The sequence below is a fragment of the Pristiophorus japonicus genome, chromosome 13 (assembly GCF_044704955.1).
Source record: "Pristiophorus japonicus isolate sPriJap1 chromosome 13, sPriJap1.hap1, whole genome shotgun sequence".
In the NCBI taxonomy this organism is placed as follows: domain Eukaryota; kingdom Metazoa; phylum Chordata; class Chondrichthyes; family Pristiophoridae; genus Pristiophorus; species Pristiophorus japonicus.
Window position 1 is genome coordinate 151,704,260 of NC_091989.1, and position 15,303 is coordinate 151,719,562.

At 41.0% G+C, this 15,303-nt stretch overlaps 1 protein-coding gene across 4 annotated transcripts in view; it reads left to right on the forward strand.

The window, feature by feature from the left end:
• zfpm1 (zinc finger protein, FOG family member 1) overlaps window positions 1-15,303 on the forward strand; it is a 193,101-nt gene that overhangs the window by 76,923 nt on the left and 100,875 nt on the right. For all 4 annotated transcript variants that reach the window (XM_070898136.1, XM_070898134.1, XM_070898137.1 and 1 more), the window contains exon 2: window positions 997-1,128. In XM_070898136.1, coding sequence (XP_070754237.1) covers window positions 1,011-1,128 — 118 coding nt within the window. In that variant the 5' untranslated portion in view covers window positions 997-1,010. The remainder of the gene's footprint in view (window positions 1-996; window positions 1,129-15,303) is intronic.

A 15,303-nucleotide genomic window follows, 5' to 3' on the forward strand; every position in this document is an offset into this window, starting at 1 on the left:
TTGGTCCATGTTGCTGCATTGCTGTATGCTGCAGCTGCTCTGAGACACCCACAGCACTTTTCCAATGCTGTTAGACATAGTGATTTTTCCAGACACACACTACTTATTTTGCATACAGCAATGATTTTTCCAAATACAGCTCTCCTTCTGGCACTTCTGCTGGCATGCAGCACTGATTTTACCAAACAGAGCAGTGCTTCTTGAATTCAGCAGTGATTTTCCTACTACAGCACTTCTTCTGGCACCAAAACACAAGCAGCTAACTAGTTCTTTAAAAATGGCCGATTGCCAACTCGCAGCAGCGCTACTGCTCATGCGCGGACAGCACCACACTCCATTGTGCACGTGCAAACGTCCCGGCACGTTTTCCAGCGCAGAATGCAGGCTCCATCCTCCGAGTTGACTGGCCACGCTGCCCGACTGCAGTGAAGAGGTCAGACAGCTGCCAAAGTTCCAACATTTTTTTTTGCCGCATCTTGGGACGTAAATAAGTGCCGCAACTCGGTTAAGTGCGCCGAAAAACAGGCTCGGCCAAAATTGAGCCAAAATGTCTACCAGAAGCTGAGTAACTCCTTGTTTGCTGTGCTAAAGGTTGTGAGTGAGGTGTACAAGTCTGTTGGCACCTATACATCTGTAATTATTTTCTCTGCTTTACAATCCTAATGCTGGTATTTGCAAATTCAAATATGTTGTCCTCTAATAATCAAATTTACGTCATCTGCCAATAGACACCTTCAATTAAAAAGTTAGCACAAACACATGTGCCAAGTGTTCAGTGACTTCCTTCCGTGCCGTAATTTATGTGCCAGGAATTGGTAATCAAATAATATTTTAATGAAAATATTCTTAAATAAGCTTTGATTTATGTGGATCACCATTAGTCATGATTAGTTTGTTAGCTGAGGAAATTTGATATTGAACCAAGAAAATCTCTCAATCACTATTTTTGGGGGATTTTTGTGTGTGATTTATCAGAGGAATTTTTTTTGTTTAAAGGTTCCGTTGATGAAATGGAGGAAGGCGAGGAGAATCTAACTGATGACAACAATATGTCTGAGCGACAAGCACCAGCTTCAAACCATGATGAATCAGCAGACTGTGATACATCAAGTTCTTTTTATAGTGAAGGTAATTTGATGCTACAATTATCAATTTCATCTCATTTCTTGCAAGTTGGGGTTTTTGCATCACAAAAATACCAACTTTGAAAGCTGAAATCCTGTAATACTTGTATATCTATGCTGCATTTAGTATCAGAAAATAAGTTACAACAGTTTCTTCATTTTAGCCTATGGATTTCTCAAGTCCTATCCTCTCTTCTTGGGGCTAATCTCGTCAACATCTATGCTGTCCCACTCACTCCACCTAAAACTGCCCATTCTGACTCTGTCAGTAGATCAGAAATAATAACTCCCACTGCATTTCTCTCAAGAATATCCATTTGGTTGCAAACGTGTTTATTTGTGAAAATTAAACAGAGTATGAATGCTGAATATGTGTAGTGTATTTATGGGCGGTGCAAAATGTATTCTATTTTTATTAATTTAGGAAGTGATAAGAGAATGGGCATGAACTGTAATGCTATGAAATATTATTTAATAAGTAAACTTGTTCTCACATTGAACAACTTCTCCTTTGACTCCACTCACTTCGTCCAACTGAAAGGTGTTGCTATGGGAGCCGTATGGATCCTAGCTATGGCTGCTATTTTGTGGGATATGTGGAACATTCTTTGTTCCAGTCCTACTCTGGTCCCCTTCCTCAACTCTTTCCGGTACATTGATGACTGTATTAGTGCTGTTTTCTGCTCTTGCCCCCAACTGGAAAATTTCATTCACTTTGCTTCCAATTTCCACCCTTCCCTCACCTTCACATGGTCCATCTCTGACTCTTCCCTTCCTTTCCTTGACTTCTCTGTCTCCATTTCTGGGGATAGGCTATTGATCAATATCCGCTATAAGCCCACTAACTCTCACAGCTACCGTGACTACAGTTCATCCCACCCCACTTCCTGTAAGGACTCTTCCATTTTCCCAGTTTCTCCGTCTCCGCCGCATCTGTTCTGACGATGCCACATTCCATATCAGTGCTTCCGATATGTCTTTCTTTTTCCTCAACCGAGGATTCCTCTCCACCGTGGTTGACAGGGCCCTCGACCATGTCCATTCCTTTTCCCGCACTTCTGGTCTCGCCTCTTCGCCTCCCTCCCAGAACCACAATAACGTTCCCCTTGTCCTCACTTTCCATCCCATCAGCCTTCATGTTTAAGGGATTATCCTCTGGCATTTCTGCCAACTCCAGCATGATCCCACTACCAAAAACATCTTCCCCTATCCTCCCTTTTCAGCATTCCAAAGGAACCATTCCCTCCACAACACTCTGGTACGTTTCTCTATCGCATCCCCTCCCCTTCCCACGACACCTTCCTGTGCAAGCGCAGGAGATGCAACACCTGCCCTTTTCCCTCCTTCCTTCCCACCGTCCAGTGCCCCATACACTCCTTCCAGGTGAAACAGCAATTTACTTGTACTTTTAATTTAGTATACTGTATTTGCTGTTCACTATGCGGTCTCCTCTACATTGGGGAGGCCAAACACCCACTTTGACTTCTCTGTCCTCGGCCTACTGCACTGTTCCAATGAAGTTCAATATAAACTCATGGAACAGCACCTCATCTTTCTATTGGGCAGTTTACAGGCTTCCAGACTCGGCGTTGAGTTGAACAATTTCAGATTATAACCTTTGCCCCTATTTTCTCGGACGACAGCTGTTGTTGATGATTCTAATCCCATTTACACCTCCTTCCGACCCATCTTTTCTTTCTTTACTTGTTTCATTACCATGCCTTTCATCATCATCCCTTTTGTCATTTAATCTCTCCTGCTTTCCACCCTCCACCCTATCACAGGCCTTCCCTTTTGTTTTTTCCTCGCCTCCCATCTTTCCCTGCCTCTGTATTTGCTTAAATCCTGTTACATCTCTAACTTTTTCCAGTTCTGATGAAAGGTCATCGACTTGAAATGTTAACTCTGTTTCTCTCTCCAGAGATGCTGCCTGACCTGCTGAGTATTTCCAGCATTTTCTGTTTTTTAATTCAGATTTCTATCTTCCGCAGTATTTAATATAATTTGGACTGTAAACATAGTTAATATGTAATATTGGTACAGACCATACTGAAACAGCTTAACAGTATCATTTAGCTTAACAAACCGTGCATGGCTTTGTTTTTCTCTTTGTGGTCACGTAAATTTCCTTGTTGGCTATATATTTTCAGGTTGATTTCTCATGCCTTGATTTAGTAGTTTATCAATACAGTATTTGTAATAAATCGAATCTTTTTGTATTGTCCGTAAAGCATTTTGCAGTTTTGAACATAAATTCTTTAGGAATCTGTAAATCCATCTGATGTGCCACGTTTACAGTGACAATCAAACGTTTCTAAACTGAAATTAGTTTCCCAAGCATTTGCTGTTTTCATCTCCAAATTAACACCAAAATTATAGTCAGATGTCTGCTGAAGGAGCTTGCAAAGAACGGGTATTTAAATGTTAATTTTATTTCGAAACTACTGTCCACTGTAATGGTAGTTTTAACACTCCATGTTTTTTAATACTCTGTTTGAATTATATAGTGTTTATGAGGAATATATCTGAACAAACATTTGTGTTATAGAGAAGGTTTTAGCCTAATCCATTTGAGAATGTGGAATGTGATAGTGATTATATGCCTACAAATATTGTTCAATGGTGAGAAACATTTTGACAGTAGGGATTTGTAAAAGGCAAGTCATGTCTGACAAACTGAAGAGGTCGCTGAAGGAATTGTTTTGAAATGGAGCAGTTCGATTATGATTACACAGTGTTCAGCCCCATTTGCAATTCCTCAGATAATAAAGCAGTCCTTGCCTGCATGCAGCAAGACTTGGACAACATCCAGGCTTGGACTGCTGCTGAAACCCTCATCCATGCAATTGTTACTTCTAGGTTTGACTATTCCAACGTACCTCAATCTTTGGCGTCAAAAAGGAGGAATTTATTCTCTAGTGAAGCCCACTGCACAATTGCTTTTCCATTATAGTTGGTGTCTGCATAGCCAAATATTATGTGGTGGCTAATAAAGTCTCCGAGATGGATGGATTGATGTTGACTAGGAGGGAGCGGTGGGTCAGGCCACTATACGAATGGTGATTTGTGGACATTGGAGATTGTTAGCTCTCCTACACGTATTGCTGTAGTGAAAACTCCGGCAATACTGGTATGCTCGCGTTCAGTGCAGCCTTCGATACCTTGTTTGACATGGCATGCCAGGCCATATTTGGGATGGTTTTTGAAAGCGAATAGGTCAAAACCTGTGATACGTCCTCTTGTGTAGAACTGGTGGATGTGTTCGATGTGTGTTTTTTCAAGCACCAGGACATCGGCGCTGTGATTCTTCAGTAACCTTTTGAGGTATTTGCATTTTGAACGAGCGATGCCTTCGATGTTAATTTGGCATACTTGGATGGCTAGGCCTACACGTAGTTTTCATTGGTTCTGGAAAGAAACTATCGGGTCAAATTGATCCAGAAACTCGTTGGATCCACATGGGCAGCAGATGCTCAAATTCTAGCATGGCTATCAAGTTCGCAAGTCAAATCTGTTCTACTGTGAGAATTATCACCGGTACACCAACACATTGGCTGCCCGTGCTTGCAAACATCACACACCTACACCGCGAATATGCAGTCTCCAGAGAATACAACCACCACACCAGCAAAGACATGCCAATCCACGCCAACTTGAACAACCTACCACCAACCCATCTCAAATCTAGAAGGCCATTTTGGATTGTCGCCGAAGCCCTTCAGCGATCTCCCCTCAGCCTTGATGACCGATGGCAAAATGCTTGGAAGAATTGTGACATACGGAATGGATTCCTTAGAGGATCCCACCGTACAACCTGAAGGATAAAACCTTCCTCAGAAAAGTGGATAACTGGTCATGGTAGATGCTGCCACCTTCTCCATAGATGGAAGATTAAAGTATCCCCATCATGCGATTGTAGAGCTCCTAATCAGACCCTGGAGCACAGCATTGAGCACTGCCTTCAGAGGATATTCACAGGCAACCTACAAGATATGCACGCTGTTACACCAGAAGCTTTGGCCTGGCTATCCAACTTGGATATTGACATTTGCTTTGCTTTACTTTGCTACAACCATACGGAAGAAGGCGGCGGCAACTCCAACACACTCCTGGCCAGCCTCCCATTTTCCACCCTCCATAAGCTTATCCAAACTCATGTCCCGATCACCCATCACTTCTGTGCTCACTGACCTACATTGGCACCCGATTGAGCAACGCATCGATTTTCAAATTGTAATCCTTATTTTCAAATCCCTCCATGACCTCGCCCCTCCCTATCTCTCTTACTTCCTCCAGCCCCACAATCCTCTGAAATCTCTGCGTTCCTCTAATTCTGATCTCCTTTGCATCCCCTAATTTAATAGCTCCACCATTGCCAGCTGTGCCTTCAGCTGCCGAGGCCCTAAGCTCTGGAATTCCCTACCTAAACCTCGCCGCCTCGCTACCTCTATTTACTCCTTTAAGACGCTCCTTAAAACCTAACTCTTTGGCTAAGCTCTTGGTAATTTGACCTAATATCTCCTTATGTGGCTCAGTCTAAAATTTTGTTTGTTAAAGTTCCTGTGAAGCACTTTGGGAGTTTTACTATGTTAAAGGCGCTATCCAAATACAAGTTGCTGTTGTTGTCTACAAATTCAAACATTTTAGGAGGAATAATCAGTAGAGGACATACACACTAAATTATAGCATTTTAATAGGAGTTGACGAACAGAGAAACTGCAGAGTTCAGATAAAGAGATCTTTAATAGTGGGCAGACAAATTGATAAATATGTAGCATCCTATATTTTATAAATAGGAGCATGGAGTACAAAAGCAAATAGGAAGTGCTAAACCTTTAAAATCATTAGTTAGGCCACAGTTTAAAATATTTTGTCCAGTTTTGATGGCGAGCATACAGAAGAAATTGATTAAGATGATAATGGAGATGAGAGGCTTTAGTTCTCAAGAGAGACTAGAAAAACTGGATCTTTTAATTAGAATAAACAAGATTAAGAAGAGATTGGATGGAGATGTTCAAAATTATGAGGGGTTTTATTGAAATAAATAGGATAAATTATTTTCACTCAGTGAATCAACAATCGGATGGCATAAATTTTGAGATCATCACCAAAAGAAAAGGGAGAAGTTAGAATTATTTTTATACAGAGGGATTGTTAGAAACAGTGGTAGATGCAGAATCCATAATAGCTTTTTAAATGGAACTAGATAAAGCATTTTGGTGGGGAGGGAGCGTGGAAACATTGAAGAGTGGGGAGAAAGGATAGGGGAATGGGTCCAAGTGGATAACTCTGAGAGACAGCAGAGATGTCATGGGCTGAATGACCTGTAACACTTTCTGGTTCCAGGTTCACACTTATCTAAAACAAGTTTGTATGAATTCTAGTAAGTTGTTTTTCATTTTGAATGAGTCTTGGAAAGAATGGCAGGTGTTAATCTCTAGGCAAAAGCAGATATAGGTAAAATTAATGGAAGTCCCATTGATATGCCTTTTAAAGGTGATGGTGGTGATATTGGTGCAGTTGCGGTCAGCCTATAAGTGGACCCATCTCTCCCTCCCTCAAGGAATTGGCTCTTCAAATCTCTAATTCATGTTTTTATCAGAACTCCTGTCGCAATAAATAGAAATTTCTAGACCACTGTGTGTGTACTGAACAAATTGTAATCACTTGATAATCTTGATAAGAAACTGCCTTTTCTGGAAAAAGAAAGTTACTTGTTCACTTTAATTATGTACTTTCCTGTATTGGCTTTTGAAGAATTGTTATGCATAGGCTTTCAAGTCTATAGTTGAGCATTTTATTCCAGATTTCAAGATTATTAGAAAGGTAAATTACGTCTGTTTTGGCAATAGTTTCAGACTTTCATTTCCTTTCATTTATGTAGGAACTGGTTGGCATGAGGTTTGGTTGGAATGGCACTTCCTTAATTGTTTTGGAACCTATGTTGGATTAATGTCAGACTTGAAAATATGGAGATATATGCAACCGGTGCTATAACCATAAAACTGACATTTTGCTTTAAACGGCTGTTAAATCTTCTATTATACCTACCTGTGAATCATAAAATCTGCTTTATGGACATCAATTAAGCTATTAACTCTGATGTGTGGCCTTCCTCCATTGTTGCATTGCATAAGAACTCTGTCCACAGACTAGTTCTCAATTCTTCATTGGGTTTTTTCCCGTTATTTACAGCAATGTCCAATATTGCTATAACACTGCAGAGTTTCTTGTAAACAATCTTGTGTTTGTAAATTGTGTAACTTCAGTGGTGTCCTCTGGGCTTAGTGTTATACGTTTTATGTTCTATTTTCTTGCTAGAACATTTAATTTTTGTTGCATTGCCTTGAATGTCTTCCAAAATAGTTCCAATTGACACACCAATCTGCTGATTTACCAACATCTGACCTTAGGGTAGCTGTTGACCCAAATTACTCATTCTAAATAGATCCTTGAATAGTCTACTCATAACAGTGCTACAGTTGACAGGCATATCTGGAAGCATCATTGGAAGTTATTGTCTTGAATTCTTTGTTAAAAGTATCTCCAAAGCACTGGTTAAAACCAAAACTCGTAAATCATGCAGAGCTTGAAATACCTTTTCATGAGGTCTTCGATCAGAATGACTCTTAAAATTATTCATGGTGGAAATATTAGCTTTAATGTTATTGAGGACTTGACATCCCATGTGGCTATTTTGTTGCAGCTTGTACAACTCTCTGTTGGCCTTGGTTGTTGTAGATCATTTCTTACCAGCCCATGTCAGTCCTTTAATGCAGGTTTTGCGGTGAACACTTGTTCTTTCTGCTGCATATACTGTGGTTTCATTTGCTTCAGTGCATGTACTTGAGGATTTTACTGGTGCAGATAACCACTTCAGGCCTACTAATTTAGAGGGGAAAGGTAGAGGAAGATATATTTCCTTCTGGCACGTGTCCTCCTCAGAAGATATCAATATACAAGTTCAACATCCAAATGGCATCAGATTTGGTTGCACCCCTCTGTGTTTCTTCAAGTTTTAGTACTGGACAATAGTAAATGACTAGAGTTTGTAATATGACATTAGTTGCTGCTCTTATTCATTATGCATAAATAATCTGGACTTGGGAATTGTGTGATCAATATTGAAATTTGCTGATGCTGCAAATTGGAGAGTGTAGCATATTTTGACATGGGTTATAAAAGATTGCAGGACCGAGGGTTTTTTCAGCAAGATGGACAGATAGGTGACAGTTGCACTTTATTGTAGAAATACACAATACATTATTGCAGTAAAAATAAGGAAAGGAATATTGAAGAAAGGGAGTTATGCCCAAAACCACTTGCGCTCGTCTTTATCGCAATCTTTTGCACTGGTTCACATCTGCCTACAAAACTGGCCATGACCCAATTCTAAATTGCGAGTTTCCATCAATTGCATTGGTTCAAGAAAGCGCTTCAAATTGCACTCATTTTCTTAACCACACAGGCACTGGCAGGCACGTTTAACAAGTTTTTTCATATTAAAAAATATTACACTTACTAAGAAACTGACTGTACACCAGTGAAACTGTTAAATGGTTCAGTATAAGTTTTTTTTTAAGGTCATTTTCAGTGATTTTACATCGAGTTACACTCGGGTGGAGAACTGAACATCCTTATTGAAAATGCTTATTTTTGGTGATAGTCCCATTTTAAGCATGTTAATAAAACTACCAGGTGACCACACTCAGATACATCAACAAATACTGTTTAATGGAAAGAAAATAACAAGAAACAAATTGCGTTCTATTATACTGCTCATTTCCATTGGTTCAGTTTTTATGTTTGTGATTATGCAAATGAATTTTAGCGGAAACTTCAAGCCTAGCCTCCCCCAAGCCAGTGCAATTTTAAATTTTGGGCGCAATTTTCCAATTGCACCCTGAGGGAAACTCTACCCAAAGGTTCTTGGATCATCTTATTTATATTTCCATTGGTTAAAACTAGTATAAAATGGGCGTAAGCAGCTGAACTATGTGGGGTAGGGGGGGAAATGACTCTTCTTTGGCTTCTCCTGCTCCATGGGATAACTATGAAAATTCATCAGGAACCCAGTTTACACCAAAGATATAGCAGTTGAGCAGGAGATGCCCCAAGCAAATTCATCCTCTGCAGACTTTAGTGCAGCCGTGAAAAATACATTTTAGCCTGCACTCTTCAGCAGATTGTGGGACAAACCTGTAAGAGAGGAACAGTACATGGCTCTTTGATTTCACCCTCTAATAACTTCACTGCATATCTTCGCAAATGCTTGTTCAACTGGTACAGAATTATGACCACTCCAGCATCATCTGTGCCCAGAGGTCAGCAAGGCATGGCACCAAACCAGGGAAGAAGAATACACAACTTCACTCAGCCTAGACCTCTCAGCCCTCCTGAAGGGTTTCAACGGTAGAGCGAACAAAATCCTTGATGTGGATTCCACCAAGTCGCATAGAATGATCACTTGTGCCGCATGGCGGGTAGTGGCACTGACTGCCAATTCCCTCACCCCCTAGGATTGCAGAGCAATGCTGCAGAAAATTCCACATTCTCAGCAGGATAGACATAGTAACATACAGCACCTCTCTCCCTTTTCCTCTTTGTGCACCCTGATAACCAGCACACTCTTCACCCTCTTAAAGCAATGTGTGCTCAATTAAGCCTTCACAGACTGGTGAAGCGGGATTTCAACTTGGCATCTAGCACTATGGTTGCCCAGCTCCCTTCACATCAATTACTTGCATCACAACCGTGAAACTTCTTCCTGCACTTTAACAGACTTGTATTACCACATCTTCACTTCATTTCACTTCTCCCATGCCATTTGCCATACATTTCTCAACTGCTAGCATTACCCTCATTCACTCTATCTTCTTGCAGGACAAATTGGCATACAATTCCCAACACAGGGAGAGCTCCAAAAAGGGATTTCCCCAACCTTGCGTCTTTCTTGAACTATCTGCAGCCTTTGACACGGCTAACCACAGCATCCTCCTCCGATGCCTCTCCATCATCGTTCAGCCGAGTGGGACTACACTCGCCTGCTCCATTCTTACCTATCCAGTCATAGCCAGAGAATCACCTGCAATGGCTTCCGTTCCCGCTCCCGCACCGTTGCCTCTCGAGTCCCCCAAGGATTTATCCTTGGCCCCCTCCTGTTTCTGATCTATGTGCTGCCCCTCTGCATTGTCATCCGAAAACACAATGTCAGGTTCCACATGTATGCTGATGAATCCAGCTGTACCACCTCTCCTGATCCCTGTCTCTAATTTGTCAGACCGTTGGATGAGCCGAAATTTTGTTCAACTTAATAGTGGGAAGACGGAAGCCTTTGTCTTCGGTTCCCGTCACAAACTCTGTTCCCTAGCCACCGACTCCATCGCTCTTCCTGGCAACTGACTGAGGCTGAACCAGAACGTTGACAACCTTGGTGTCATATTTAACCCTGAAATGAGCTTTCGACCACATATCCGTGACATAACTAAGATTGTCTATTTCCACCTCTAACATCGCCCGTCTCCGTCCTTACCTCAGCTCATCCGCTGCTGAAGCCCTCATCCATGCCTTTGATACCTCAAGACTGGACTATTCCAATGCAATCTTGGCTGGCCTCTCATGTTCTACCCTACGTAAACATGAGGTCATTCAAAACTCTGCTGCCTGTGCTCATTGACCTACATTAGCTCCTGGTTAAGCAATACCTCGATTTTTAAAATTCGAATCCTTATTTTCAAATCCCTCCATGGCCTCGCCTCTCCCTATCTCTATAACCTCCTGTAGCCTTACACTCCTCTGAGATCTCTACGCTCTACCAATTCTGGTCTGTTGTGCATCTCCTATTTTAATCGCTCCACCATTGGTGGCTGTGCCTTCAGCTGCCAAGGTCCTAAGCTCTAGTATTCCCTCCCTAAACCTCTCTGCCTCTCTACCTCTCTTTCCTCGTTTAAGATGCTCCTTAAAACCTACTACTTTGACCAGGATTTTGGTCATCTGCCCTAATATATCCTTTTGTGGCTCAGTGTCAAATTTTGTTTGATGACGCTCCTGTGAAGCACCTTGGGAAGTTTTACGACATTAAAACAGCACTGTAAATGCAAGTTGATGTAGCATACCTCACCTACTTCAACGGGAAGACCATGGAGCTTGTAGCATTTGGCGCTTGTCCTAAGAAATGACGAGGTCAGTGATATCTTGCCAGTGCCAGGTTACTGACTGCACACCTACACTTATCACCCTGGCATACCTGCTTCTCGGTCTCCCTAATCCTATGGGGCTGATGCTCATCCATTCTTGGCTTCTACCTCCTTTCCTGCAGATCCACCACAACCATGGGCAGCACAGGAGAAGGACAATAAAGGTAAAGCGGACTAAGTCACCCAGAAGTCACCGTTGCATGATTCTGTTATCTCTCAGGACAGCAGCATGTGCCAAGCATCCAGGCATTCTTCTCAAAGTACTATACCACCTCAGTCCCATGAACCTTCAATGGAGCGTGATCAGCCAACTGTAATGTATTTGCTTCATGGGTTCTTTGCTTAAGAATTCATAGCAACACATTGCTATCAGTAGTTGGTTTATTAACAAAGGTTTAACAATCACACTACACATTACCAGTTCATCCACTAGGCTCACAACTGCATACCTCATCGTGGAAGACCTAGACCCAACTGACTGGGGTTTTATTGAGTCTTGTGAATATCACGTGACTGGCTAAGCCACGCATCATGCAACAGCTCAACAAACCAATGGGCAAACTCACAGGTGCATACATTACACCAACTATCTCCTGCGAAGCTGACACCTAGAAAAAGCACCAGAATAGATTTTTTTTTTAAAAAGACAATCGGTAGCCAGGGAAAGCAGAGTGTTAAAGAACAGGCTGATTATGCGCACTTTGGAATTTAGTGTGATAAAATGGAAAATGCACTTGCATGTTGGAAGTTAGAATCATAGAGTTTGTGAGGAAGGAAGGATCTGGTGAAAGGTTGATGGAGAAAACACCAAAAGCACATAAGTGCTAATAACAATGTATACAACAGTATACATTGTATTAATTTTGACTTTGAAGTATAGGAAGTTTCTCTTCAACCAGGACTTTATTTTGGACAGCCAGTTGAATTGTGCAGCAGCAGCCTAACTGGTATTAATAGAAATGTAGAGTTGGGCGTCATTCATATATGTTAAGCTCAATCCATATTCATGGGCCTCTCGTCACTGAGGTGTTGAATGTAGGAGGGGTCCAAGGTGGAGCCACAGGGCAGACCAGAAGTGATTGTGGAACCACATGTGGAAATCTTATGCACTTTCCATTTTTTCTGCAGAATAACCTTTAGACCATCTTGGGAATGATGGCTTGATTCATTCTTTTTTTTTTAGTTCACAGTTCTGTCTGGAGGCAATTTTCCCATCTGTCACTTAGAGGAATTCCTTAAATTAAGAAATTATATTTATTTTCTAAATATATAAAACCTAAATTAGGTTATAGTTTGCATTTTTCTAACTTGGGTTACACAGTACTTTTAAAAATTGTGTGTTTTATTTAAGTAACTTTTAAAAAAATATTCATTTATCTATACCTTTTCTGAGTCACCTAGTATGTCTCTGATTAACTGACTGAATCAGCTTTCAAGCCCAATGTGTGATTAAGTTCCCCTTTCACCCACTCTATTTTAAGTTGGTTTCTTCCTTGCTTATGCAGCGATCAAGAATGTTGGATGTGCACAGCTTATCTTCTCACAATAGGGAATAGAGCTGTTTTTTATAGCATGGAAATTTCATCCTGGTTTCCCAAGGCATCTTTTTAAAAAGTCAGTTGTATAAATGATGTGGCCTGGAAGAGGATTCTGGTGTGAGAAGGCTGCACAACCAGAAGTGTGAAGGGAACAGCATACTGATATTCCAGTAAAGGAAGAAGATCATAGAAGAGGGCTGCAAGAGCACAGAGGCAAAAATATGAACAGGAAGCAAGTGGATAGGCAATTCTGAGAACAAGGAAAATTAATGTTCTACTTTGGAACGGTCCCATGTAATTTAGACAGTTGGCCACAAATACAGCACACTCTGTCAATATGATCCCTCATACCCAGAGTCATGTCTATATTCCTTCCTTATAGACTTGATCTGTTAGCATTGTCTTTCATCTGTTTCTTTCCCTATTAGGACATATCATCAAGGGTCACAAACTGCCTTGATTCCACGATTTCCTAAGCAAGGTCAATTTACTTGTGACAATGTTGTTTTTCTCTCTGGTTGGGATATTGAATTTCAGCCTGGATTGAATGACCTGGAAAGGATGGGTACAGTTATTTTAGAATCAGACCGACATGCAAATAAATATATCTTTATTCTTGATTTTCAGATCTATCAGAGTTCATTTAGTGGTTTTTCATTACTTTAATAGATCAAAAATCTATTGAAAAGGATCCTCTGATGTTGATTCATCAGATGCATCTGGAACATTTAGCCTTTTATGCAACTGTCTATGATTTTTTTTAAGTTATATACTTTTTTTTATACAATTTTATATAGCATTTATATCCAAATGCTATATAAAACATGCATTGACTTTTTTTATTCCTCTTTTTTTTTGGCGTGGTGGGTGAAAGAGAGGATAAAATCCAAATGGTCAGGTAAAGAAGGCCAAGAGATTAAATTATTGCATTAGACCTTTAGAGCCTTCTATATAGCAACATAATATTTCAAGCAGGAAAAGACCATTGGTTCCTCTGGCTTACCCTTCCAAATGACCCAGCAGTTTCCTTATTATAATCCTGGAACTAATAACGCTGAAACCCTTTTGCTGATAGTTCATTCAGTCCTTTTTTAAAACATGCCATGGCCGGCTGATCTTTTCTTCAATTCGATCACCGTTACTTAAAAAAAAACATTTTCTTTTAACACCCTTAAGTTTAAACCATGTCCCAATGGATGAACTTTCATGGATGCTCATTCTCATTACCTGCAAACATTTTTCAAATTCCACCCTCCCACCCTCCCCCCACTCATTCTTTTCCAGAGAATGAAGTGGTGGGCCACTTGTCCTCAACTCAGCCCTGTAAGTTCAAGAATCAGTCTTGTATGGACCCCTCCAATAATTCAGCATTTTTCCTGTAATACAGAGACCATGGCATTTGATAAAGTACTACACGGGAGGTTAAGAAGATGGAAGCCCATAGAATTAAGGGGAAAGTGGGGGTATGCATACAAATTTGGCTCAGTGGCAGGAAGCAAAGGGTGGTAGTAGATGGATGTTTTTCAGACTGGGGGTTGGTTGGCACTGTTGTTCCTCAAGGGTCAGTTTTAGGGTGATTACTGTCTGCAATTTTTATAAATGTCCTAGACCTAGGTGTAGGAAACAGCATTATAAAGTTTAAAGATGATGCAAAACTTGGCAAAATAGTAGATCATGATGCGGATAGTTCAGGCTGACATTGACAGGATGGTGAAATGGGCAGAAGTGTGGCAAATGGAGATCAGTGCAGAGAAGTATGAAGTGATGCACTTTGGGAGGACTAATATGGAAAGATGGTCATCATCATCATCATACGCAGTCCCTTGAAATCGAGGAAGTCTTGCTTCCACTCTTAAAAATGAGTTCTCAGATGACTGTACAGTCCAATACGGGAGTTATAGTCTCTGTCACAGATGGGATAGACAGTCGTTGAAGGAAAGGGTGGGTAGGGAGTCTGGTTTGCCACACGTTCCTTCCGCTGTCTGCGCTTGGTTTCTACATGCTGGTATACTATGACTGGCACATTTTTGAAAAGTGTAGATGAGCAGAGAGACGTTGGTGTCCATATACAGACATACTTAAAGGTGGCAGGACAAGTTGATGGGTGGTCAAAAAAGCATGTGGGTTACTGAGAGAAATAGACTATAAAGGCAAAGAGAGTATGCTGGAACTTTGTAAATCACTGGTTAGGCATCAGCTGGAGTATTGTAGACAATTTTGGGCACCATATTTCAGGAAAGATGTAAAGGCATTAGAAAAGGGTACAGAGGAGGTTTACCAGGATGTTACCAGGGATAGAAACATAGAAACATAGAAAATAGGTGCAGGAGTAGACATTCGGCCCTTCGAGCCTGCACCACCATTCAATATGATCATGGCTGATCATGCAACTTCAGTACCCCTCTCCTGCTTTCTCTCCATACCCCCTGATCCCTTCAGCCGTAA